The 25,422-nt window shown below is 41.9% G+C and overlaps 1 protein-coding gene across 7 annotated transcripts in view; it reads right to left on the bottom strand.

Annotated features, from left to right (window-relative positions):
- The window catches only part of NUDT14 (nudix hydrolase 14), a 157,715-nt gene that overhangs the window by 17,262 nt on the left and 115,031 nt on the right, over positions 1-25,422 (bottom strand). For all 7 annotated transcript variants that reach the window (XM_033951961.1, XM_033951954.1, XM_033951957.1 and 4 more), the window contains one exon: positions 15,403-15,640. In XM_033951961.1, the coding sequence (XP_033807852.1) occupies positions 15,403-15,640 (238 nt within the window). The remainder of the gene's footprint in view (positions 1-15,402; positions 15,641-25,422) is intronic.

The raw sequence follows: 25,422 nt of genomic DNA, 5'->3' as shown, positions 1-25,422 counted from the left end.
AGATATCTGAAAAACTCAATTTTAGAAGAACGCTGCGAACTGCAAGATGTCGCTGCTAAATAAAAGTTCTCTACTACCAACACACACATTAAAAATGGCATCAAATAGTACAGTGGCTGCATGCAACACCCTTAATCCATTTTTGTGGCCCTCATATCCAACGACCCCCACCACTATTGCGGGTTGAGAAAAGGTCTCGTGAAGTTCCGCTGGGTTGTTTGTGCCCACATGGTCACGTTGACACACATGCACACATAAGCTGGTCTAGTCACCTCTCCTTGTGCATGTGTGTGTATGCATATCAAAGCGACCATGTAGTCACACACAACCTAGTGGAGATTCGCAGGACCTTTTCTCTACCCACAGTGGTGGTAAAACCTCCCATCCCACAGTACAGCTCTGCTCCAGCTCAGCCCCCCAAATCCTAAGCAAAGTAGAATTATAGGTTTACTGCTTGCTGGTGAACATACACCTCCCATTTTGATGTTGGCTTAATAGGTTTGGAAAGTAGAGAAAAGGTCTATGGTGCTTTGTACCAAGGTGGGCTGACAGGCAGTAATTTTTATTTTATTTAAAAAATTTCTTACTCGAACATCCTGCAATTCTGAGTAAATTACAGATATAGACAAGTACAATCACTAACATCTCACATAACCAGTAATCCTAAAATCAGCTCCTGATTGGTAAGGCCCAACTTTAGTGCAGGAAGAGGCGGTCGGAGCATACAGCGAGTGATTTCCTTCACTCGCTGGCACTCCGGCTGCTCTCTACTGCCTCTCCCGCTGCCCTCTCCAGTCTCCCCCAGCTTCATCATGTATAAGATTATTAAGGCCCTCTTTTACTAAAGTACGCTAACCGATTAGTGCGCACTAAACGCTAACACGTGCATGTTAGTCTATGGACGTGTTAGTGTTTAGCCCGCGCTAATTTGGTTAGCGCACCTTAGTAAAAGAGGGGGTAAGTGTTTACTTAGATAATCACTTATCAATGAAAAATCACATTCTGAATGTTGTTAAGAGTGCGTTCCTGCAGATGAGAATACTCTCTAGGGTGAAGCCAATGTCATCCATGCTAGACTTCCAGGTAGTAATCCAAAGTATTGTCATTACTACACTGGATTTCTGTAATGCATTATTTTTGGGTGTAACAAAATCAAAGATGTATGCTCTATAAGTTGTATAAAATACCCCTGTAATCATCCTTCCTGCGGCATCTCGCTACGAAGCATATATCTCCAGTGCTGAAGCAATTACATTGGTTGCAATTACATGGAGTGCCATATTGAGTACTAAATTTTGACCATAATACATCATGTACTCTACAGGGAAGCACCAAAGTATTTCGTTGAGGCACTGAGAAAATATATGCCAAAATGCGAACTACACTCACAAACGGCAATGAAACTGTCCCTTGAACAAACTCATGATGTGCACTATAAAAAGACCTGGATAGCAGCGATCTCAGTGGAATGCAATGAAGGATTCATTGAGGTTGTGTTCTGAATTTAGATCCTTTAAAAAATTGTTAGAGCTTTCTATAAGTAAGAAGATATTGGTAGTTCTTTCATAAGGACCAACGTTGATCTGGGGGTACTGATTTTGTATGATTTTCAATTGTGTGTAGATGTTCAAATTTGTACATTTTTATGTCTTTTTACATTATGTATATAAACTTGTAATCCGCTTAGTTGATAGACAGACTAGAAATTTTTAAAATAAATAAAATCTTCTTGGTTAAAGTCTCCTCCTCAGTGTATTTGCTCATTGCAGATCCTGCAACTGCATTATTTATTTATTTATTAGGATTTATTTACCACCTTTTTGAAGGTGTTCACTCAAGGTGGTGTACAGCAAAAATAAGTCAAACATAAGCAACAGATAATTACAGCAGTAAAAAATATTCCGATTACAACACAAAGTGTGGCATAGTACGTTGCATTACAATGTCAACATGATAAAACATTTTAATAGACAGAATAGGGTATAAGCAAAGGAGGAGTATATAGATAGAAGAGAGAGTAACAAGTTAGAAAATAAGGGATTAATTTGAAGAAAGTTGCAAATGAGGTCAAACTGGTGCTTGAAAATGATCTCATCTAGATCTCATCTAGGGTAGGCGTGGATAAACATGTCTTGCTATGGTATGTGCAGCCACGTGTCACTCCTTGTGTATGTCCAGGACTAGCAAGTTAGTTACTTCTTCCATTAAAGGCCTCAATGAAGAGCCAAGATTTTACCTGCTTCCTGAAGCAGAGATGGTCTTGTGTTAAGCAAAGCCTTAACTATGCACATCAAGAGCACAATTCAGGCCTCCTGCCCTTCACAACCTGCTTTGAAAACCTATGGAATGGAAGAACTAAAGTCTGTAAAACCCTGAATTGTTGTATGGTCCTGTGATATTTGAGCTGTGGGTGCTCTTTAAAGCTGAATAATCTGCTTTTGGGCATCTCTTATTTTGGCCAAATTGGGCACAGACGGCTGAAAGGACTTTTTTTTGTGTAATTAGACCTCACAACTGGAATACACTGCTGAGGGGGATTAAAGTGTCTGCTGTTAAAAATCAGTTTGTAAAAGGAGACCTTCCATGTGATTATTTGTGTGTTCAGCTTGCAGTTCTGTTGGATTTATTGGATAAGATTACTTTATGACAGTCAGATTTATTGGATAAGATTGCTTTATGACATTCAGTTACTGCATAATATAAAAATCAGCATGTAGTCTTTCTTCAGCTGAGGTGATCAATTAGGTGACATTATTAGACACTTATCTCACTGTTCAATAATATCAGGCCCAGAAAGTACATCTGATCTTTCTATTACCATTCTGCAGTAAGTGTGTAAAAACAAAACAGTACACAGGCAAACTGAAGGCCACTTTGAAAACTAAAACAGAGAAGCTTTTATCTTACACTGATCTGTAAACCATTTCATTATATTCTAGTTCATCCTGGTTTGAGTTTACTGGAAAAACTGGATTGTTTCTAATTTTTCCCACTTTGGGTGAATCTCTTCATGAAAAGGCAGTTAAATAAATCCAAATAAAATAAATACATTTTTAATTACCTGCTGCTGTAAACCACTGTGATATTTCTGCAAACACCAGTGGCATTATCAAACTCAAAGATAAAGAAATATTAAAAACAATGAAACCAAAAATGTATTTATTTATTTTAAAAATTTCTTCTCCGTTTAGTGCCTAAGCGGATTACAGTGAAAGGATCAGTGAATGTATGAACTTGAGGGGAGAGTGTGGTGCAGTGGTTAAAGCAACAGCCTCAGCACCCTGTGGTTGTGGGTTCAAACCCACGGTGCTCCTTGTGACCCTGGGCAAATCACTTAATCCCCTCGTTGCCCCAGGTACATTAGATAGATTGTGAGCCCACCGAGACAGACAGGGAAAAATGCTCAAGTACCTGAATAAACTCATGTAAACCGTTCTGAGCTCTCCTGGGAGAACGGTATATAAAAAAATTTAATAAATAAAACTTAACCTTACAAAGAAGAGCACTTTATGTAACTTTGAATTGGGATTTTCACATATATATAATTGCAAAAAAATCAAAGAGACATTAAGGACTCCTTTTACTAAGGTGCGCTAGCGTTTTTAGCGCACGCAGGATATTACCGCACGCTATACGGCTAGAACTAATGCCAGCTCATTGCTGGCGTTAAGGTCTAGTGTGCGCTATTCCGCGCGTTAATGCCCTAACGCAGCTTAGTAAAAGGAGCCCTAAGATGCATGAAGCGGACTCATTTAGGCACAAGCACAACTATTGCCACTCTTGAGTTCCCGTCTCGGGGGTAACACTGCTTTATCGATCAGTCGCAGTCCCCCAGTACTGAGGTCTCTCTTTTATTGAATTGTAGGTAATTCTATTCCCTATTGACAGCAGACATAGCGGCTCTATTGTGGTTTGGTTCAGGGGGCTAAAGCCCTCGACAAATCTTTTTTGTATTTGTATATAACATATTGACGACATAGTCTCATCGACCCTATACATATCTACTAAAATAGCATGCAACTAATAAAAGCATGCTCTGAACAACAGCTCTAAAATAGCCCTCATAATACCCAACTGATAAAAGGTTTTAACAAATAAATAAGTTTTCAGTTGTTTTTTTAAAACCCATCTTCACTCTCTACACAGTCTCAGATACCCTGGTAGTGCATTCCACAGACGTGAACCCGCTACTGAAATGGCTGCCTTTTGTGTTTTCTTCTAATGCTTCAATCGATAACCTCATCGCAGACGGAGATCTCAACACTCTGTGAAGAATGTATTGTTTCAACACCTGCATCAGATACCAGGGGGCCACCCCGTAAATTACCTGGTGTCAAAACGTTATAGTCAGTCCTCATTTGAATGGGCAACCAGTGTAGCTGCTTCAATATTGGTATTATGTGATCATTCCAAGCGACCACTGTAATCATTCTTGCTGCAGCATTTTGCACAACCTACAGCACTTTGATCTTAACTTTTGCAATCCCCATCAGCAGCGCATTACAAAAATCTCTGCCACAGTCTCAACTGATAAAAGGCTCCCTTTATAACATGCAAAATTTGTGTCTGCATAGAAAGTTGTGCATCCAACTGTACATTTAACACTCTAACATGAGATGAAATAGGAAATGTTATATCTTGTACCCTCAATTCTCTGAAACTCGAGAGCGACTCGTTGTTTCCTATAAACATAATTTCTGATTTCTTCAAATTTAATACCAGTTTATTCTTATGCATCCAAAGTGTTATCTTCTCCATACACTTTGCTAATTTCATTTGTGCATACTCTACCCCATCTATTACAAGTGGAACACACCCTCCTCCGGATATCATCTGCATAAATACGATAATGAACTTCCAGCTCCTCAAGGACCTGCCCTATAGATGAAACATAAATGTTAAATAGCAAGGCTGATAGCGCAGACCCTTGAGGAGCTCCCTTTTTCATCCTCATCATTTCTGATATATTAGATCCACATTTTACTACAATGTTTTGCTCAAATAGGAATCACCTGAACCACCTAAACACTGTCTCTCCTACTCCCCCTAACCGTAATTTATGCAACAATTTAGGGTCAACTATATCGAAGGTATATCCAGAGCCACCATATAAAATGTCATTCCCTCATCCATCCCCCTCCTAAGCACATCCAAAGTAGATAGTAGGAATAAAATAAAAGTATAACAGTCAATCAATATTGATACAATGAAGGGGAGATGGAAACAACCTGCTGGTGAGAAGATGAGGAATAGTGCCAAAATTACTTATGCCCAACTGTTGGCGATAAAGAGAACTGTCAGAGGTGGATGCCTTTGACATTGGTCTTGTGCACCCAAAACAACTAAAAGTGCATCTCACTTGCGAACAGTGAGGTATGGAGGAAAACCCGAAGAGAAATTGAGAACTGCTTGTGTGTGACTACTGACTCTGGAGAGAACTGATTAGAGGTGGACCCCTTCACTGATATCAATCTTGTGTCCCCAGAACATGTCTCATCATACCTGGATATTCAATGCAAGTGCTCGGGCATGGCTCAGCATTGAATATCCAGATCTAACTTAGCTGGCAATGGTTAATACTTAGAAAAAAACTGACCACCATTAGGTGAATATTGATTGGATAGCTTACATACTGATGTTCTGATACTCAGATATTCTATGTAAATGTATATATATATACTAGTCTTTAAGCCCGTTACATTAACTGGTGCTAGAATATATGCCTGTCTTTCTTTCTGTCTCTCTCCCTACCCCTGTCTTTTTCTTTCGGTCTCTCTCCCTCCCGCTGTCTTTTTTTTCTGTCTGTCTCTCTCCCTGGCCCCCTTTGTCTGTCTGTCTTTCTGTCTCTCTCTCTGCCCGTGTCTTTCTTCCTTTCTTTCTCTCTCCCTCTTCACTTCCCTGTGCAGCAGCCACAGCATTCCCTTCCCCTCCATTTCCCTGTGCAGCATCATTTTTTCCCTCTCCCCCAATTCCCTGTGCAGAAGCCGAAGCAGCATTCCCTCCCCCTAAATTTCCCTGTGCAGCAGCATTTTTCCCCTCTCCCACTTCCCTGTGCAGCAGCAGCGTTTCTCCATCCCCCCCTTCCCGCGGTCTGGCTGGCTCCCTTGCCGGACTTATTTTTAAGTTTAAAGGTGCTGCGGTGGCTCCTCTAACAATCCCCGCCTGCATCGGAAGTCTTCTCTGACGCAGGTGCAGCTTGTGAGAGGAGACACGGCGGCACCTGTAAACTGAAAAATAACTCCGGCAAGGGAGCCGGCCAACTAGCAGTTCAATGAGAGCCACAGCTTTTTTTAAACACATCCTCCCCCTTCCCTTCCTTTCCGCTGTCTGGCCGGCTGCCTTAGTCCATTGGCAGAATTATTTGTAAGTTGGTCCTGTTGTTCGGTCTGGCCTGCTCCCCGCTCCCCTAGTGCCTTGCCATAGTATATTTTTAAGTTCAAAGATGCGGTGGTGACTCCTCTCACGATCCCTGCCTGCGTTGGACTTTGGACGCAGGTGGGGCTTGTGAGAGGAGCCGCCACGTCTTTGAACTTAAAAATACAGTACAGCAAGGCACGCAGGGAGCAGGCCAGACCGAACAACAGCACCTTGAGGTCCGTGAGTGTGCTTACAGGAAAACAGAACCCCTAAGCGCGCATGCACACTCCTACCTGCCAGGGACCTACTGATCACGGAAAACGGAACACGCAAGTAGGAGTGCACATGTGCGCTTAGGGTTTTATTATAGTAGATATATTTAAAACCAACAGACAATAGTGGAGGTTCAAGAACGATGGTGTGCAATTTTATTCAACAAATTATAGTCTTGTGCGTTTTATTTCCCGTGTTACTTTGAATCATCAATTTCTCAATTATATGAGAAATTGTGATCATGAGTTAAAAAGGCTCCTGAAGCAGGCCGTATTGGCCGAAACACATGCGTATAGAGCCACCGCACAAGACTATGATTTGTTGAATAAAATTGCACTATTGTTCTCAAACCTCCACTGTTGTCTGTTGGTTTTGATTGTGTGTGTGGAGGTCTTTCTCCTGGTTTTTGCTTTGACGTTATATATATTTTTAAACATTCAAGTTTAATTAGTATTTGATATACTGCCCAACTGGATGGTATACTTTCATATGATTACAAACAAAATAAATTAATTAATTTAAAAAAACCCAGAAACTAGTAGCAAGATGAAAGTGACAATCTTATACATGGCAGAGAGCAAGAAAAGAAACAGCTCTGTACATCCAGGTCAGCCTCCATAACAGGAAGCAGAGCTCAGCAAGACATGGAAGCAGTAGCGCACTCCCCTGTATCACTGAGAACCCTATGCAAATACATCACTCCCTCCTGCCTTGAAGGGCTGCCTCTTCAAAATGGTGGCCCTTCACCCTCCCGATGCTCACTGGGATGCACTGGGAGGGGCCTTAGGTCTTGATTGGCTCAGGTGCCTAAGGCCTCTCTCAGGCATCCCTCCTTCCTGATTTTTGACAAAAGGTATGAAGGGTAGTGTTGGGAGTGGAGGATCCTTGAGCCATGGGGGGGGGGGGTCTGACCCGACCTCCCCCCCTCAGCCCACTAGGCCACCAGGATTTTGTTTTGGAGTGGTGGGAGGATCGGAAAGTGGGAGGCTTGGTGGAGGGTGTCATGCGACTTCTTTCTTTTTTTTAATGGGAGCAGCTGCTTCCATTTGGCATAACCTTAAACTCAAAATAGGACATTCTATTCCATGTTTAGTATATAGCACTGCATATGCCTAGTAGCACTATAGAAATTATAAGTAGTGGTAGTAGTAGACATACCTTGATTTCTTGGCCAGTGTGGCAGAATATGGAAATTTGGACTGGGACAAGTAGTGGAACTGATGCAAAGATTTTGCAAGATTCAACTGGTCCATACTATCAGCAAAATTACTATGAATTATAAGGAATGGCAGAGTGATACCAAGTGCTCATAGAAGGGACAATACCCTTCTATAGGATCCTAAAAAAAACAGCTTTTTTAACAAGAGTAGGAAAGTATGGGAAACAGATCTTAAATTGCAGCAAGTGAATATAGCTTGGTAACATTTTTGGAGAAAGGCAAATAAGCCAACTTTCTCTAGTGGATTGACACAATCCTTATATTTCATAGTGCATTGTGCTATCAGGACCCCATGGAAAAAATGGAAAGCTGGTGACAATAAACAAATGTTGGCACTATAATAGAGAAGTGGGTACATTCACTCATGTGCATTTCAAATACCCTGTTATTAAAATCTTTTGGCAGAGTATACGGGTGTCAAGACTGTCCTACCCTTAGCGATTATAATTCTTTGAGCACACATCTGCAATTATCCCTGTCTGATCTGCAAAAGAAGTTGTTAGATATCTTAGTTTTGTTCTCTCTACAAATGATTTTTAACACATTGGAAGAAGGTGGCTGATCTCAATAGCACCTTTTGTGGCATACAGTTTGCTTAATCTACAAATATGAGTTGAAAGTTGCAGAAAAATAGGTTTATTATGATGATTTGTTTCAAAAGTAGGAGTCAGTTGAAAATGATTTAGCTACTAATGATCTCTACTGAGAAGACAGACTGTGTATCCCCCATCTTTAGATTTTATCTTCCTTCCTAGATTGAATTTTTTTATTGAGTTTTTTGTTTTATTTTATTGTTTCTTATAAAACCAATAAAGTGCATGAACTGAAAAAAACAGGAATGTGATGGGTTTTCAACTAGTCAGTTATAAAATCTGTTTTACTCTTTTGGGATCTTACTGGGTACTTGTGGCCTGGTTTGGTCACTGTTGGAGACAGGATACTGGACTTGATGGACCTTCAGTCTGTCCCAGTATGACAACACTTACATATGTTCTTATGCTATCAATAATAATAAAACCCTAAGTACGCATGCGCACTTCTACCGCTGTGATCTCTGCCTCCGTGATCCATAGCTCCGTGGCAGAGACATGGTAGTAGCAGCATGTGCGCGGGTGGCGGTTTTCAGCACATGTGCAGGTGGCGGTATGTACTAGTGACGTAAATGTGATTTCCTAAAACCACCACGAACCGTTCATCATCAGCAATGGTGATGACGGCATGTTGAAGATCTGGGACTTGTGCCTGTTCCAGACTGGTGTAAGCGTGGCCACCTTCAAACAGCATGCGGCTCCCATCACTTCGGTGGAGTGGCAGTGTGTTGGCTGCAACTGGTGCTGATGATCAGATCACCCAGTGGGACTTGGCGGTAGAGCGGGACCAGGAGGCAGGGCCTGGAGAAGGAGCCGGCGCTGGCTGCCATTCCTCCACAGCTGCTGTTTGTTCACCCGGGCGAGAAGGATATTAAGGAGCTGCACTGGCACCCCCAGTGTCCTGGCCTGGTCATCAGCACGGCGCTGTCCGGCTTCAACATCTTCCATACCATTAGCGTCTGAGTGGAACAGACCTTCCTGCAGGGGTCTCTTCTGGAGCAGAGAACTTAAAAACGTGTGGAAGACTCCCTCTGACACCCTCTTTCCCTCTACAAGAGGTGCGTACCCTTTCCAGCACCCAGGTCTGCATCTCTCCTTGCAGCCTTGCTGAGTGAACACGTCTGCACACACAATTGAATTCATTAAAGCTTTTTGATAGTGTATAGCTGTGCTTTCCGTAACAACCACCTGTGCCCTAAAGAAAGTAGGAGTGCTGTGGATGGTGTAAGCTAGAGGAATGAACTGTGGGCTGGCTTTTTCCTGAACTGAGTGAGAAACTGTCCTCGGAGGCATCTCAGATTCATCAGTTCAATTTGGCTAGCTTTTGGCTCTTTCCTATGCCAATGATTTGGGGCTATACCACTGCATCTGAGCCAAGCCGCAGTAAAACTGAGAAGGGGAAGACCCCCCTAGGAATAACTAAGATTTTTTTCACACTCTTAGCCAACCACGCTGTCTGTACGTGGGAGAAGGGCCACGAGAAAAAGACAGGCAGGGGGCAGGGAGATAGACAGACAGACAGAAATAAAGACAGACACACAGAAAGACAAGTAGGTGGGAGAAGGGGCATGAGAAACAGACAAACAGCGGCCAAGGAGAGAAACAGCAGACATATAGCGGCTAAGGAGAGAGAGAAATAAAGAAAGATAGACGGCGGCCAAGGAGAGAGACAGAAAAAAAGACAGACAGATAGCGGCCAAGGAGAGAGACAAAAATAAAGAAGGACAGACAGACAGTGGCCAAGGAGAGAGAGAGACAGAAAAAAACCCCAGACAGACAGATAGCGGCCAAGGAGAGAGACAGAAATAAAGAAAGACAGACAGTGCCTTAGCAAACTGGAGTCCTACTTTTCCCTGAATGTGGCTTTGTTACTCATATGTTTTCCCTCAGCCTCTCTTATTCCCAACCCCTTAACTAAACTACAGCTCTTCTGTGTTGACTGCTGTTAGTCCTGCTTTTCCCTGCAGCCTATCGGTTGGCTAAGCTTCTTTACCAATATCTAACCAATAGACTGCAGACAGAGGAGGGAACAGTAGCCACAGAGATACTGCTTTAGCAATCTTCAGTCCTGCTTTTCCCAGTAGCCTATTGGCTGGTTAAGCATCCTTAGGAATGTCTGACCAATGGCCTGTAGGGAGGCAGGAGCAGTAGCTACACAGACACTGCCTATCTGCTTTTGCCAGCAGCAGTACATCACAAAAATTCCCCGTTTGACCTCCAAATGAGTTTTGCCAAACTCTAGATCTAGCTAAATCGCTTTCTCACACCTGAAAACCGTAGACTCACCCCATTTCATCAAAATCTTTAGGGCTGTTTTCAACATCTAATTCAGAGACATACATATAAACATATAATCGCTGCTCCATTTATATAATAAGATGTAACTGTGTGTGTGTGTGGTGGTGGTGGTGGAGAAGTGTATATTGTCTCAGACTATAACAACCATCTTATCAAAAGTCATACTTGAAATGTCCCAAACACTGGTCATTTTTTCCAATCACTTCACATTAGGTCTTGCAGAAGTTTATGTTCAAATTATTTTTATTATTTCAACAATAACAAGCAAATACAATGAGCATAGTCATCCAGGAAATAACATCGCAAGCACACACCCTTCCCCCCCTCCCTTTCCCATCCCTCCCCACCCCAAGAGTCCAATGCCACAGGTGAGGGTAAACCTATTGATTCAAGAGTCTACTACGAACATATGGTGTGCGGTCCTGCCAGAAACATTCCCAGGTCTGACAAAATCTATGACCCGGCCCGAGTCTTGCTGAAGTTTAAAAATATTCCATCAAGTTACCTTTTACTTTTTGAAGAGACATCTATGACTGGTGACCTTTGTAGGATTGCAAGTTTATGCTCATGTATATTTATGTCTATATAAAATAGATGTCTGGACATTTCACCAGATTCCTTTGTTTGGATTTGTTATGAAATTACCTCTATAGAGGTCAATATGTCAATCTTCAGCAGCATGGCATCTGATTAAACTTATCTTTGTATATTCAGACACTTACATTAAGCATAGATTGCTGAATATCATTGGTTAAAAGTTAAATAGAATACGTTTTACAATTAACTTAGAATAACAATATCTACAGCCTAGCTTATGGGGATAGATTGAATTGAACAGCCCTGAATATCAGTGGAATCCAGCTACAAGTTTTGCCTAATATAGTATACCTCTTTATGCCCCACATACATCTGTATACATTTTGGCCACATATTGAATTCTCCAACCATAATCTACACAATCTGCCAGGTAATGGGAAAACTGAAAGCAAGTCATTTGTCTAGGTGTTTTCCAAAATTACATGGTCAAATCACTTTTGGATCGATATACAAAAGCATCTATTTGGATAACAGCACCTGCTCTCTGGATATGTGTTGTAGACAGGGATATTCAGAGGCTCTATCTGGATGGTGTCTCTGAATATCCTCCATTATGAGGTTAGCACTGGGACTGTCCTAAGTTGTCCAGATCAATTATCTGGATAGCAGACTGAATATTGCCACTATCTGGATATGTTCCAATCCAGACATTCAGGCCCGGATTCTGTATAGGACGGTCCAGGAGAGGCGTCCTATACAGAATCGGGCCTACACTAAACCCCGATTCTGTAACCGGCGTCCATGTTACAGATGCCGGTTACAGAATCGGGTTAGAGTAGACGTGGCCGCTACACTTATCGCGGCAAGGGTTCTCCCTGCCGCGATAAGTATAGTGGCCGCCTGTCCGATTGCCGGCAGGAGGGTGCCCAAACCCTCCTGCCGGAAGATGCCCCCCCCCGACACTACCGATCACCGGCAGGAGGGTGCCCAATCCCTCCTGGCGGAAGACGCCCCCCCTCCCGCGCTAACAGCCCCCAAACCTCCCCCCCCACCAAACTAACCTTTAATTGTTGGCCAGACGGGTCTTGCCCGTCCAGCCTGCAGGCCCGCCTCGTCGAAATGAGGCGGGCCCGCCCCTTCCCGGCCCATCCTGTGAAGCCTAAGGGCTGATTAGCCCAGGCTCTAGCCACCTGGGCCAATCAGGCCTTAGGCTTAGTGGGGATGGGCCGGGAAGGGGCAGGCCCGCCTCGTTTCGACGAGGCGGGTCTGCCGGCTGGACAGGCAAGACCCGTCTGGCCAACAATTAAAGGTTAGTTTGGTGGGGGGGAGGTTTGGGGGCTGTTAGCGTGGGGGGGTGCAGAGGGGGGGTGTCTTCCGGCAGGAGGGATTGGGCACCCTCCTGACGGTGATCGGTGGTGTCGGGGGGAGTGGGGGCATCTTCCGGCAGGAGGGGTTGGGCACCCTCTTACCGGCAATCAGACAGGCGGCCGCTATACTTATAGCGGCAGAGAGATCCCTTGCTGCGATAAGTATAGCGGCCGCGTCTACTTACAATGTAGACCAGCATTTGCTGGCCTACATTGTAAGTGTCTCTTCCTCTACTAGGGAGACGCGTAGGGCCGCCTAGGTTCGCCTTCAATGTAGGCGGCCTGCCTGGGGAGCATTTTTTTAAAAAACGTGCATCCCGATTGGCTGATTAGACAGCTGTAGGACACCTACAGCTGCCTAAAATCGGGACGCACTTTGTAGAATCAGGGCCTCAGTGACAGCCATGATCCAAATGATGGCACTGATATCCAGATAGTTTTTTGAGCACTGCAGTCATTGTATAAACAAATGCTGTCATATTTAAATATGATCCTATATATTTCTAGATTCCTAATTCTACATTTTCAAATACAGTACGTGTAAGAGACGTAGTTATCCACATGAGCTATCATTAAGACATGTTACTTCACCACTGACTTGTGATATTTTAGCACAGGTCCCATCTTATGCAATGAGACCTAATCTATAATAATAAAATGCTAAGCGTGCATACACACTCTTACCGCGTGTTCCCTGATTCCTGATCAGTGGTCGGCAGAAGTGCTTATGCGCGACACCAGGACTCCTCCTCCCGAGCCCCAGAAAAGCTGACTGCCTTCAGTCCCGCGGGCCTCTCAAGCAGCGGCGGTGGCAAGGATGGCAGAAATATTATCAAGGCTGCTGTCGGCTTCAGGCGCGCGCGGCGGTTGTCGGCGCCTGCAGGCTGCGGCGACTTGAGGCGGCTGTGGCGGAGGGCAGATGCGAACGGAGGTAAGGGGTGCTGATGGCCAGGGGAGGCAGAAAAAAGGAAGGGAGGCCTACTGCTGGAAAGGGGGATCAAGAAAGAGGTGCTGATGGACAGGTGGGGGAAGAAAAAGAAAGGGAGGCCTACTGCTGGACAGGGGGAGCAGGAAAGAGGTGCTGCTGGACAGGGGAAGAGGTGCTGATGGACAGGGGGGAAGAAAAAGGAAGGGAGGCCTACTGCTGGACAGGGGGAGCAGGAAAGAGGTGCTGCTGGACAGGGGAAGAGGTGCTGATGGACAGGTGGGGGAAGAAAAAGGAAGGGAGGCCTACTGCTGGACAGGGGGAGCAGGAAAGAGGTGCTGCTGGACAGGGGAAGAGGTGCTGATGGACAGGGGGGAAGAAAAAGGAAGGGAGGCCTACTGCTGGATAGGGGGAGCAGGAAAGAGGTGCTGCTGGACAGGGGGTAGGTAAAACAAAGGGAGAAGGGCTGCTGCAGGATAAGGGGAGCAATGAAGGGGTAGTGGTGGACACAGGGGAGGTAAAAGGAAGGGAGAATGGACAGGGGGAGCAGACAAGGGGTGGTGGTGGACAGCCGAGAAAAAAGAAAGACAGAAAGAAAGAAAGACAGAAATACAGAAAGCGGCTAAGGAGAGAGAGAGAAAGAAATAAAGACAGACACACACATATATTCTAGCACCCCTTAATGTAACGGGCTATAAAACTAGTTACTAATAACCAGGGCTAGCACTAAAATAACACATCTTTATAGTAGCCCATGGTGATAACCTCCCCCTTTGTCCTTAACCCCAAAAGTTTACGATTGTACATAGATATCTGAAGGAGTGGGATCTGAATTTTGGGTTCTCTGGGTTGCAACCCACTTCTGGCTTCCAGTTTTTGATTATAATTAATGTGTTTTGTAAATAAGTTCTTTCATCTATTTTGATACCTATTAGAGGGGTTTTAGGATGAATATTCGTGTAGTTATAATACCTTGTAAATGAGATTCTATTATGGCAGTTCCATTGTTTCACTAATGTAGAATCTGTGAAGCCATCTCATTTATTAGAACATTGTCTGCCTTTTTTCAATATAACTAATAACCATCTGCATAAGTCATGGAATTCTAGAACAATGTCAAAGATCAGAAATTCTTGCTTTTGACTAAACTTTGATAGGAATTTTAGATTGCTTAAAGATGTGTTTCAGCTTAGCAACAAACTAAGCTAATGTGCATTATTTTCTCCAAAATTCATGATTAGACAGAAAGCCAAACTTACCCCTCCCCCTTTTATCGCCGGCTGTGGCAGTAAGAGCTCTGACACTCAGAGAATTCCTATGATGCTCATAGAATTCCTATGAGCGTCAGAACTTTTACCGCTGTGGCCGGCGATAAAAAACGCTGACACAGCTTCATAAAGGGGGGGGGGTGTTTAGATTTGCCACTTTTCACTCAGTGGTGCAGCCTCCTCCTAATCCTATTAGTGACCAGTGTGCACCTCTAGAAGTCTCCTGAAATACCCAGTGGGGTAACATGGGCAAACAAGTGCGTAGCAGCAAGCTGAAAATCCCAGTGTTAAACAGAAGGCCTTGTGTTAATTTTAAAGTTATTTTGTCTTCAGAATATTGTTCTATATCAGACTATATTTCACTGTATTCAGCTGTAATCATTTTTACACTAGTCAGCTAAGCTGAAGCGTCTCTGTAAAACTTTACTTTCTAAGAAAACCGATGGATAACATGAAAGGAAGCCAAACACTGGTTTTGGCTAAGATGGAAGGCTATTCCAAATGTTTTATTTATTCATGTTTGAATGCCATTTAAAGAGCTAGATAAAAGGCAACATATTCTACTTACCTATATGAAGAGATTTTTCGTAGGTTTGCCACTGGAACATTATAGCCACACTCTTCTAAAATTTCTTTGCAAGCAGTTTCCGCCAAAGAAAGTTCTGGATTGTCTACTATCCCAGCACACAACTCATAAGTCACTCCTACTGAGGCTGGCAATAGATCTCTTGGATAGCAACAGTCATTCATGTCTTTAACCTGAAAGACCTCAGGATTATGCCGTTCTAACTCACACATGTAAACAGCTGAAAATGGAAACAGAACAGAAGTACTTTAAGTAATATGTGGGTGTAATTTTATAGCAGGGAGAAGTCCAAAAGTTGCTTATTTTATTAGTGAACAATCATGGATGGACATGGAGACTTGAATACATTTTGAGACATAGAATTGTATGCCTGATAAACATAATCATATTAGTGACTTGGGTTTCTGGTGATTAATTGGAATGAAAACTAAGCAATGCTTTTCTTATTTTTCTTTTTGCATACAGAGACATTTTTTTGTACTGCATTTTAAAACTGATGCACTTAGTAAAAGGACCTATGATTACAAAGAGCATTATCAGAGACTTAAATTATCATAACCTCTGAGTGTCCTTGGTATGAAGGTCCTCAAAATTTTTATAAAGAGATAAATACTGTTGTAATAACCTATACCAGGGGTAGGCAATTCCGATCCTTGAGAGCCGGAGCCAGGTCAGGTTTTCAGGATATCCATAATAAATATGTATGAGATGCATGCACTGCCTCCTTGAGTTGCAAATCTATCTCATGCATATTTATGGTGGATATTCTGAAAGCCTGACCTGGCTCCAGCTCTCGAGGACCAGAATTGCCTACTCCTGACCTATACAGTTTGGAATGTAGAACTATTTTATAAAGACAGCATATGTGCCTATGTGCCGTTAGAAAATATGCTTCTAAGTCAGCCTCAAAGCACTCAAATACTCACTCACCTGAAATGGTGTACATGATTGCGGGTATATTACACATTTTGCCATGTATTTTATAGAATACACACACACACACATCACAACACCATCTTCACTACACTCAGTATAAACTGGGAATGCCTACATGCAGATCACTGCACTCTTGTCATGCGCCTACTTTTTATGCACTTATGTGATCATGCAATTTTATAAATACCCATTTCTGTGTGCAAAAACAGCTTTACATACAGAAAATCTTTAAAAAAATTACCTCCTAGAACTTCACTGAACCATTATTTAGGCATTTTTATTTTTTTTTAAGTCAGTGTTTATTTATTGAAACGTTTTCAAAAATAGAACAAGATATGATACAGCAAAATGATTGTTGGTGTTTCACCAAATCTGCAAATATAAAAATTAGTATAACTATAAAAGTATATGGTATAAGAGTAACAAGTCTTAGTAAACATCAATCAAGTTGAGCATAATCAGTGTCCATCATAGAGTCTAATAAAAAGGAGGAGAAGGAAAGAATAAATAGAGAGATGTAAGTAGCCAGTAAAAAAGGAGGAAAGAAAGAGAAAAAGAGGTCAGGCATCAGAACGATGAACATAGAGCTTTAGAGATTTCCTTTTTTTTTTAAAATTCTTTATTCATTTTTAAACTTTCATCAAGTGTACAAAATTCATAATAAACACTATTAATTAGACCACTTGAACATCTTATCAGTATATCTTATAAATATAAATGCAACCCTCCCCCCACCCTCCTTCTAAGCCCATTATTCATTATAAGATCATAAACCCTCCCATTGAACCCCTCCCCTCCTTCAACTAAATGGTGTATAATTAATAGAAAAATGGCATTTAATCATGACAGAACGATGAAGATAGAGCTTTAGAGATTTCCAATTATCTTGAAAACGTTGATAGTGATTCAACTTTTTAGCTATATAAGCTTCAGATCGATAAGTTTGACAAACTAAATTCCACCATTGAGAGTGAGAAGCTTTGACCAGGTTCTTCCAGGAATTGAGAAGGACGTTGAGAGCTAAAGCCAAGAGAACATCAAATAGAAAAGCATCACATATAGAAAGATTAAGCAAAGATGCAGATTTCAGTAATAACATTTGGTAAGACAATTCAATATCTACATGAAATTAAGAACATATGGTGTTCCACACAGATGTCCAATATGTTTGTATTGTAGGACATGTAAATATGAGATGTTTTAAGGATCCAGGAGCAGTGGAGCATGTCCAACATGCACTGGAAATGGATGGGTTAATTCTATGAGATTTAATGGGGATCCATTGCACTCTGTGTAGAAGAAAATAAAGACTTTGAGTAAGGGAGGCAGATCTAGAAGTATGAAAAGTAGATTTCAGAATATTATCCCAATCAGTATCAGAAATGGAAATGCCAAGATCTTCTTCCCAGGTATGTTTTAAAGAAGAGGTTGGATTAGAGGGGATTTGTTTGAGCAGGTTATAGAATTTCGAAGCTGTGTGGCCTAAAATTAAGAATTGTTTAGGGAGAGTATAGAGAGTGGGAGTGTGGTTAATAGTAAGCGTGTTAAGATCAGATTTCCTAATGGAGGAGCAAAGTTGCAGCCATTGATAGAATTGAGAGTCAGGTAGGGAGAATTCGGATTGCAGTTCACTAAAGGTATGCCATAAATCATTGGAGTGACAAAGGGATGCGATATCCCAAATTCGATGACGTTGCCATACTGGCCAAGAGATACATTTCTTTCCAATTTGAAAAGGTTGGTTATGCCAGAGAGGGCAAAAGGTAGACTGAAGTCAGGGATGTTCTAGTAGTTTATCTAAGTCCATCAGAATTTTGTGAGTGGTGTGTAATACGGGGTTACCAGGGCGGGATTGTAAATAAGAGGAATTTAGCAATTTAAGTAATGGGATAGGTTGCATAAGCGAGATTTCTAGTCGCAACCAATTTGGGATATCTTGGAGCTCCATTGTGTGAAGCCATTCCGCTCCCTGTCTTAATATAAAAGCCCTATGGTAAAGATTAAGGTCTGGAAAATTAACCCCTCCTAGGAGTTTAGAAGCTTTCAATTTTTGAAGCGAAATGCAGTGAGGTTTATTGTTCCAAAGAAAATGAAGCATTAAAGATTCAATTTGTTTGTAAAAGGAGGGTGGAAGTAGCAGTGGGAACATGTTTAGCATGTATGTAATTTTAGGGACTACCATCATTTTTAAGGTATCAAGCCTACCCCACCAGGAGAGGTGTAAAGGAGACCAGGAGGATAGAAGTTTCTTAACTGTGGAGATAGCTTTGGAGATAAGTAAGGCTGATGTGGATTTAATATTTCTATCAAAGAGTATACCTAAGTACTTCATGTTTCAATTGACCCATGTGAATGGATACTGAGGAATGTGAAAAGGAATGCATGCATCATTAAGTGGCATGAGCTCCGTTTTGTCCCAATTAACTTTATATCCTGACATATTGAAGAAAGATGAGATTAGCCAACTAGAGATGTGAAAGAAGATTGTGGATTTGATAAATATAGTAAAATGTCATCCGCATATACTGATAATTTTAATTCAATATTAGCAACAGTAATGCCTGAGATGGAGTTGGATTGTCTAATGGCAGAAAGTAATCTTTCAAGAGCTAAGTTCAAGAGCTAAGTTAAATAGTAATGGGGACATAGGACACCCCTGTCTTGTGGCTCTATGAAGAGGAAATGCACGGGAAACTTCATCATTAACTACTAATTGGGCAGTGGATTCATTATATAAAAGTGATATCATTTCAATAAATTCCACAGGTAAACCAAAATGACCAAGAACCTTGAACAAGTATCACCACTCTACCCTGTCAAAAGCTTTTTCAGCATCAAGAGAAACTATCAAGAGGGGCTGTTGCTTGAGTAGCTGATTGTAAAACCACTTAGATAACCTTGATAGGCGGTATATAAAATCCTAATAAAACTTGAAACTTGACAGGGCAGAGTAAAGAATATGACAAAGCAATCTAGTATTATCTGCGCCATATCTGCCCTTTAAAAACCCAACTTGATCTCTGTGAATTAACCAGGGCATAACTTTCTCCAATCGTAATACAAGTATTTTAGCAGATTTTATAGTCCAAGTTCAAAAGAGATATCAGACGATAGTTCTTTACCAGATGAGCATCTCTATTTGACTTCAGAAGTACAATGATATTGGCTTCATGAAAACGACGAAGGTTGCTTGGAGAGGAGATGAGGGATTGATAGTAAGCAAGGAGATGTGGGGTCAAAAAGGAAGAAAACGATTTGTAGAATTCAGATGGAAGGCCATCCGGTCTTGGAGCTTTTGCCAAGGTCATGGAGGAGATAGCTCTGATTAGTTCATCTGGAGAGATAGGTTGTCGTAAAGATTGACATTGAGACTCGGTCACAGCGGGTAATGAAAGGAATTGAAGAAATTCCGAGATTTGATGGTCTGGACAGGACGTTTCAGAAGCATAGAGAGATTCATAGAAGACACGAAAATCTTCAAGAATGTCCTTGGTAGCGGTATGAATTGTTCCAGCAGAAGAAGTTATGTGAGACACTCTATTCTTCATTCTACGACCTTTTAAATATGCCAGGTACTTATGACCTGGATTGGCCAGCAGAAAGCAGGATACTAGGCTAGATGGGCCATTGGTTTGCCCTAGAATGTTTATTCTTATGTTCTTATCTTTATTGCCCCCACTTTATTTCCCTGAAGCTTTTAAATAAGTTTCTTCTATCCTCAATATCCCTTCTCACCTAAACTTCAATAATTTTCTGCTCTATTACTACTCTCTTTGTTAGATCCTTAGACGAGAGCTTAGGTGAGTTCTGCTTGCCTCCTCTCTGGAAGAGTGTGTGTGTGTATTGGGTAGGTGGGTGGGGAGAAGGGAGGGTTATCTGGGATGTGTAATTTCAAGAAACATTTCACTCCTTTTACCAATGAGAACATAATAATCTCGCTCTTCTAAACCGCTTTTAAATTTGCTCAAAAGAACATCACCATCTGTATTCTGTATTTGTACGGTTTTTGTTTCACTGCCTGACACAGAAGCCAGCTCTGTGGGTGCAGCAGGTGCTAAGCACCTCTAAAACTGAAAAAGTTTCTTCACTGTATCCAGGAAGGAGTCATTTTTATTGTGTTTCACACCTCCAATCAATTTGAAATGTCAGCACCTATGCCTCCTAAAACTGAATCGACCTCAGAAAAAGTATTGATGTATTTCCTTTATATTCCAACTTGCTAGCACACCTTGCTCCTGCCAAAAATAGCCTCAAGTCAGAAATATTTTAGCCAGGATGGTTCACAACCTGTCCCTCAGCTGTACTGGCATACTTGGAACCTGATATGCTCTCTCCACCATAAGACCCTCAGGAATGGCCTCTGGCTCATGCACTTTCTGCAGAACTTTCTATAAAATTTGCCATTGGCCTGATCTCAGTTCCCTCTGGGTCTCCCAATACTCTTATATTCATTTTCTATGATCGATTTTTAAGTCATCCAATTTGTTAACCAACTCCTGGATCTCCCCCGTGTGCAGCTGATTTTTTTCTTTACTATTTGCAAATCATATTCTGCCTGCAATACTCTTTAGCTCTACCCTAACTCTAGTGAGCTACATTTGAATTTTAATCAGTTGTGTATTGACTCACATAACCCCCTTTTAGGGCACTCAACGGCACCTCTATTGCCATATGCTGCCAACTCAGACTCCACTGCTGAAGAGTACTGTACTGACGGTTTTGGTTGTTTCTTCTGTTCTACACTAATTGGCATATCTTCTCTTTGCTGAATTACATAAAATATCTGTGTGGAGACTACTTGTACCTTTGGAACTTGTTCACCCAGCAAGAATTCAGCAACTCATGTTCTCTCTCTCAGAGAGGCATTATGTTACCCCTCTCCTCCAATAAATTTAAAGAAGCTCCCCTACTTTCGTGTGCATACACTCACACATTTTAAAACTATTTAAAACAATTCCCCAACCACTCAACCCACCTTATGGTTTCCAATCTTTTCATTTCTCCAGCCTTCTATATTCCACGAATAACAAACCAGTCTAACATTTTAATAAACAGCAGATCTCTCTCAGGTTCTATTAAGAACATAAGAGCATAAGCAATGCCTCTGCTGGGTCAGACCTGAGGTCCATCTTGCCCAGCAGTCCGCTCACGCGGCGGCCCAACAGGTCCAGGACCTGAGCAGTAATCCTCTATTTATACCCTTCTATTCCCTTTTCCAGCAGAAAAATGTCCAATCCTCTCTTAAATCCCAGTACTGTATTCTGCCCTATAACGTCCTCTGGAAGCGCATTCCAAGTGTCCACCACACGTTGGGTAAAGAAGAACTTCCTGGCATTTGTATGTCTGTCCCCTTTCAACTTTTCCGAATGGCCTCTTGTTCTTTTATTTTTTGAAAGTTTGAAGAATCTGTCCCTCTCTACTCTCTCTATGCCCCTCATGATCTTATAACTCTCTATCATATCCCCTCTAAGTCTCCTCTTCTCCAGGGAAAAGAGACCCAGTTTCTCCAATCTCTCAGCGTATGAAAGGTTTTCCATCCCTTTTATCAGACGTGTCGCTCTTCTCTGAACTCTCTCGAGTAACGCCATATCCTTCTTAAGGTATGGCGACCAAAACTGGACACAGTATTCCAGGTGTGGGCGCACCATCGCCCGATACAGCGGCAGGATAACTTCTTTCGTCCTGGCTGTAATACCCTTCTTGATTATACCTAGCATTCTATTCGCTCTCTTAGCGGCCGCTGCGCACTGTGCAGTCGGCTTCATTGACCTGTCCACCATTACCCCCAAGTCCCTCTCTTGGGTACTCTCATTCAATGACATCCCTCCCATCGTATAGTTGTACCTCGGGTTTCTGCTTCCCACATGCAATACTTTACATTTCTCAACGTTGAACTTCATTTGCCATTTTGTCGCCCATTCTCCTAGTTTGTTCAAGTCCCTTTGCAATTCCTCACAGTCCTCTTTAGTCCGAGCTTCCCTAAATAGTTTGGTGTCATCTGCAAATTTTATTATCTCACACTTCGTCCCTGTTTCTAGATCATTTATGAATATATTAAATAATAGCGGCCCGAGCACCGAGCCCTGCGGAACACCACTCGTGACCCTCCTCCAGTCAGAGTAGTGTCCCTTCAACCCTACCCTTTGTTTCCTACCTGCCAACCAGTTTCTGATCCATCTATGTACGTCTCCGTCCACCCCATGGTTCTTCAGTTTCTGGAGTAATCGTTCATGGGGCACCTTGTCAAAGGCTTTTTGGAAATAAAGGTATATGATGTCTATGGGGTCACCTCTGTCCATCTGTTTGATAATTCCTTACTTCGAAGAAGTGTAGTAAGTTGGTTAGGCACGATCTCCCCCTGCAGAAACCATGTTGGCTGGTTATAAGAAGTTTGTTTCTTTCCAAGTGATCATCGATGCTTTCTTTTATCAGTGCTTCCGCCATTTTTCCGGGAACCGAGGTCAGACTCACTGGTCTGTAGTTTCCCGGGTCACCTCTTGATCCCTTTTTAAAGATGGGCGTGATGTTGGCCGTCTTCCAATCCTCCGGGATCACGCCTGTTTTCAGGGATAGATTGCATATTTGCTGCAGTAGTTCTGCTATCTCCTCCTTTAGTTCCTTCAGAACCCTTGGATGGATTCCGTTTGGACCTGGAGATTTGTCTATTTTTAGTTTATCTATCTGCCTGCGCACATCTTCAAGGCTCACTTCCATGAATGTTAATTTTTCTGCTTGATTTCCATTGAAGAATTGCTCAGGTTCCGGTATGTTGGTTGTGTCTTCGTTTGTATTCCCTCAGATAAAAGCATCCTGAAACATCCATACTTTCACCTGTTTTCTGAATCTCAAATAATCTATCTTTTCCCTAATCATCTTGGGAAATTAGTTCTAATTGGGGTAAAAATAAACACTGGATTGACCAGGCCGTGTACCTTGCAGCTGAAGGCTGTTAAAGGGAGATAAAGGCAGGTGCTTTCTGCTAGAAACACAATAAAACTGATGGTCAAAGGGTGTGAGAAAGAAGGAAAGACTACAACATATCAAGAGGAGGAAGGGACACTGATAGAGGAGGTTGACAATTGAGCGTGTCTTAATACCCTATACCCTCACCCGATCACTCAGATCTAATAACCAACACTTGTTGGTTGTTCCTACTCTGAAATCTATCAATACCCAAAGGCAACTATGGAATTCATTACCAATACATATAGGGAAGATCGTCTTATCAACAGTTTCAAAAGCAAGTTAAAATAACTTCAAACTTCATAAAAGTAAACCAGATATCCCGCTGGTGCCTTGACCCGATCCCTCTACTCGAGTTTCGCTCCACATGTCTTCGGGAGGGAGAATACTTTCGGGATTTGGGCTCCTGCCTTGGGAAAAGACTGCTGACCTCCCTCAGGAGTTTGAAGTTGTTATGGTAGATTTTAAGCACAACAGAGAGCAGCTGAAAGTGATTAGCCAAGTCTTCAGATAAGTACAAATTTACATATATAAGTGATTTGCATAAAATATAGATGATGGCTCTGGGATAGTACTGTGGCAATGATGGTCCCAACCGGCTGCCTCTGCTTTAAGTTATGTTAAGCACAAGGGGGGAGCGGATCTGAGCACAGCACTAAAAAAATAAATATATAAAAAAAATTTTATGGTTATTAATATACAACAACAATTTTAGCCAGTTGATGTTTTATATTAAAAATGGAAAAAGCCTCTGAGAAAGAGACAATATTATAATACAAAGTCACAGGGAAGCTTTATTGCAATACTCCGTGCAGTGGAAGGTACATAAGAAAGATTAGCAATTTATCCTCTATTGCAGGGGTGTCAAAGTCCCTCCTCGAGGGCCACAATCCAGTCGAGTTTTCAGGATTTCCCCAATGAATATGCATGAGATCTGTTTGCATGCACTGCTTTCATTGTATGCTAATAGATCACATGCATATTCATTGGGCAAAACCTGACTGGATTGCGGCCCTCAATAATGTTTATTACTGTTCAGTGGTAATTCTATTTTAGTTTTAGGAATATAGGGCAGATTCTATAAATGGTGCTGTCAGCAGTGGCTGCCCCCTAAAATGGACACCAATCGTGTGTCAATCATGCAACAGTGCTGTTTCTAGAATTGTGGCTTCGTGAAAGGTAGGTGCCGGAAATAGAGGCCAGGGTTTTAAAGGCCTACATTTCTGGAACCTATCTTTCACGTCAATTGTGGCTACACTTTAACACTTAAAGCCATTTCTGGCATTAGGCGTCGTAAAGCGCCTCTGTAGCTGTGATGAAGGCGCTTTACATTTTTGTTTTTAAAACTATTTTAATCCTGTTGAAATGGCTGTTTACACTTAAAGTAGTTGCCTAACTTAAGGCACCGTTTATAGAATATGGGCCATAGTGTAGTGGGAAAATGATAAAGTAATTGTATATTCTTTAATTATTACACTTGAGCAAAATGGACTATGGTAGAAACAGAAACAGAAATGCTCTGTCTACAAAAGAGATACAGATTATTATGCAAACTTCTCCAGTGCCCTGCTAACTTACACAACTGCTCTGGAAGAAACAAGAGCAAGGGAATAATTCATTCTCCATGTTCATTCAAGTAATACCCTTTCTGCTGGGGCCGCCAATAAAGATGCCAATTAGTGAAAATTGTGTAATTTTCTTTTAGTGATGTGGACACCTCTTTACTAAGTACGGCACTCCAACCAGTAGCTCATTGTACTTAGATAAATTAATATCTTTCAGATGGTAATGCCTTCCTGTTCTGGTCAGAACTGACCTGAGCTAGGTTTAAATCAGTGACCTAGAAGAAAAAGGCTTGATATCTATTTGTCAATCCACTGAATCAACCAGACCTCCTAAAATAGATTAATGTTAATTTTCTCCAGGAAGAGAAAATCAAGTGCATCCTTGTCCCAGCTACAAAAATTTGCCTTGGTGCTAGCAACAATGAATATGTTAAAAAAAATAATAAAATAAAACAGTAGTAAGATAACACTGGCCAACACTCATTTTGGTGCCTCAAATGTTAGACCTGTTTCTGGGTATATTTGACCTGCTGATTCC

Source organism: Geotrypetes seraphini, chromosome 7 (genome assembly GCF_902459505.1).
Source record: "Geotrypetes seraphini chromosome 7, aGeoSer1.1, whole genome shotgun sequence".
Lineage (NCBI taxonomy): Eukaryota > Metazoa > Chordata > Amphibia > Gymnophiona > Dermophiidae > Geotrypetes > Geotrypetes seraphini.
The sequence above is the reverse complement of the archived record's forward strand: the minus strand, read 5'-3'. Positions and strand labels throughout refer to the sequence as shown.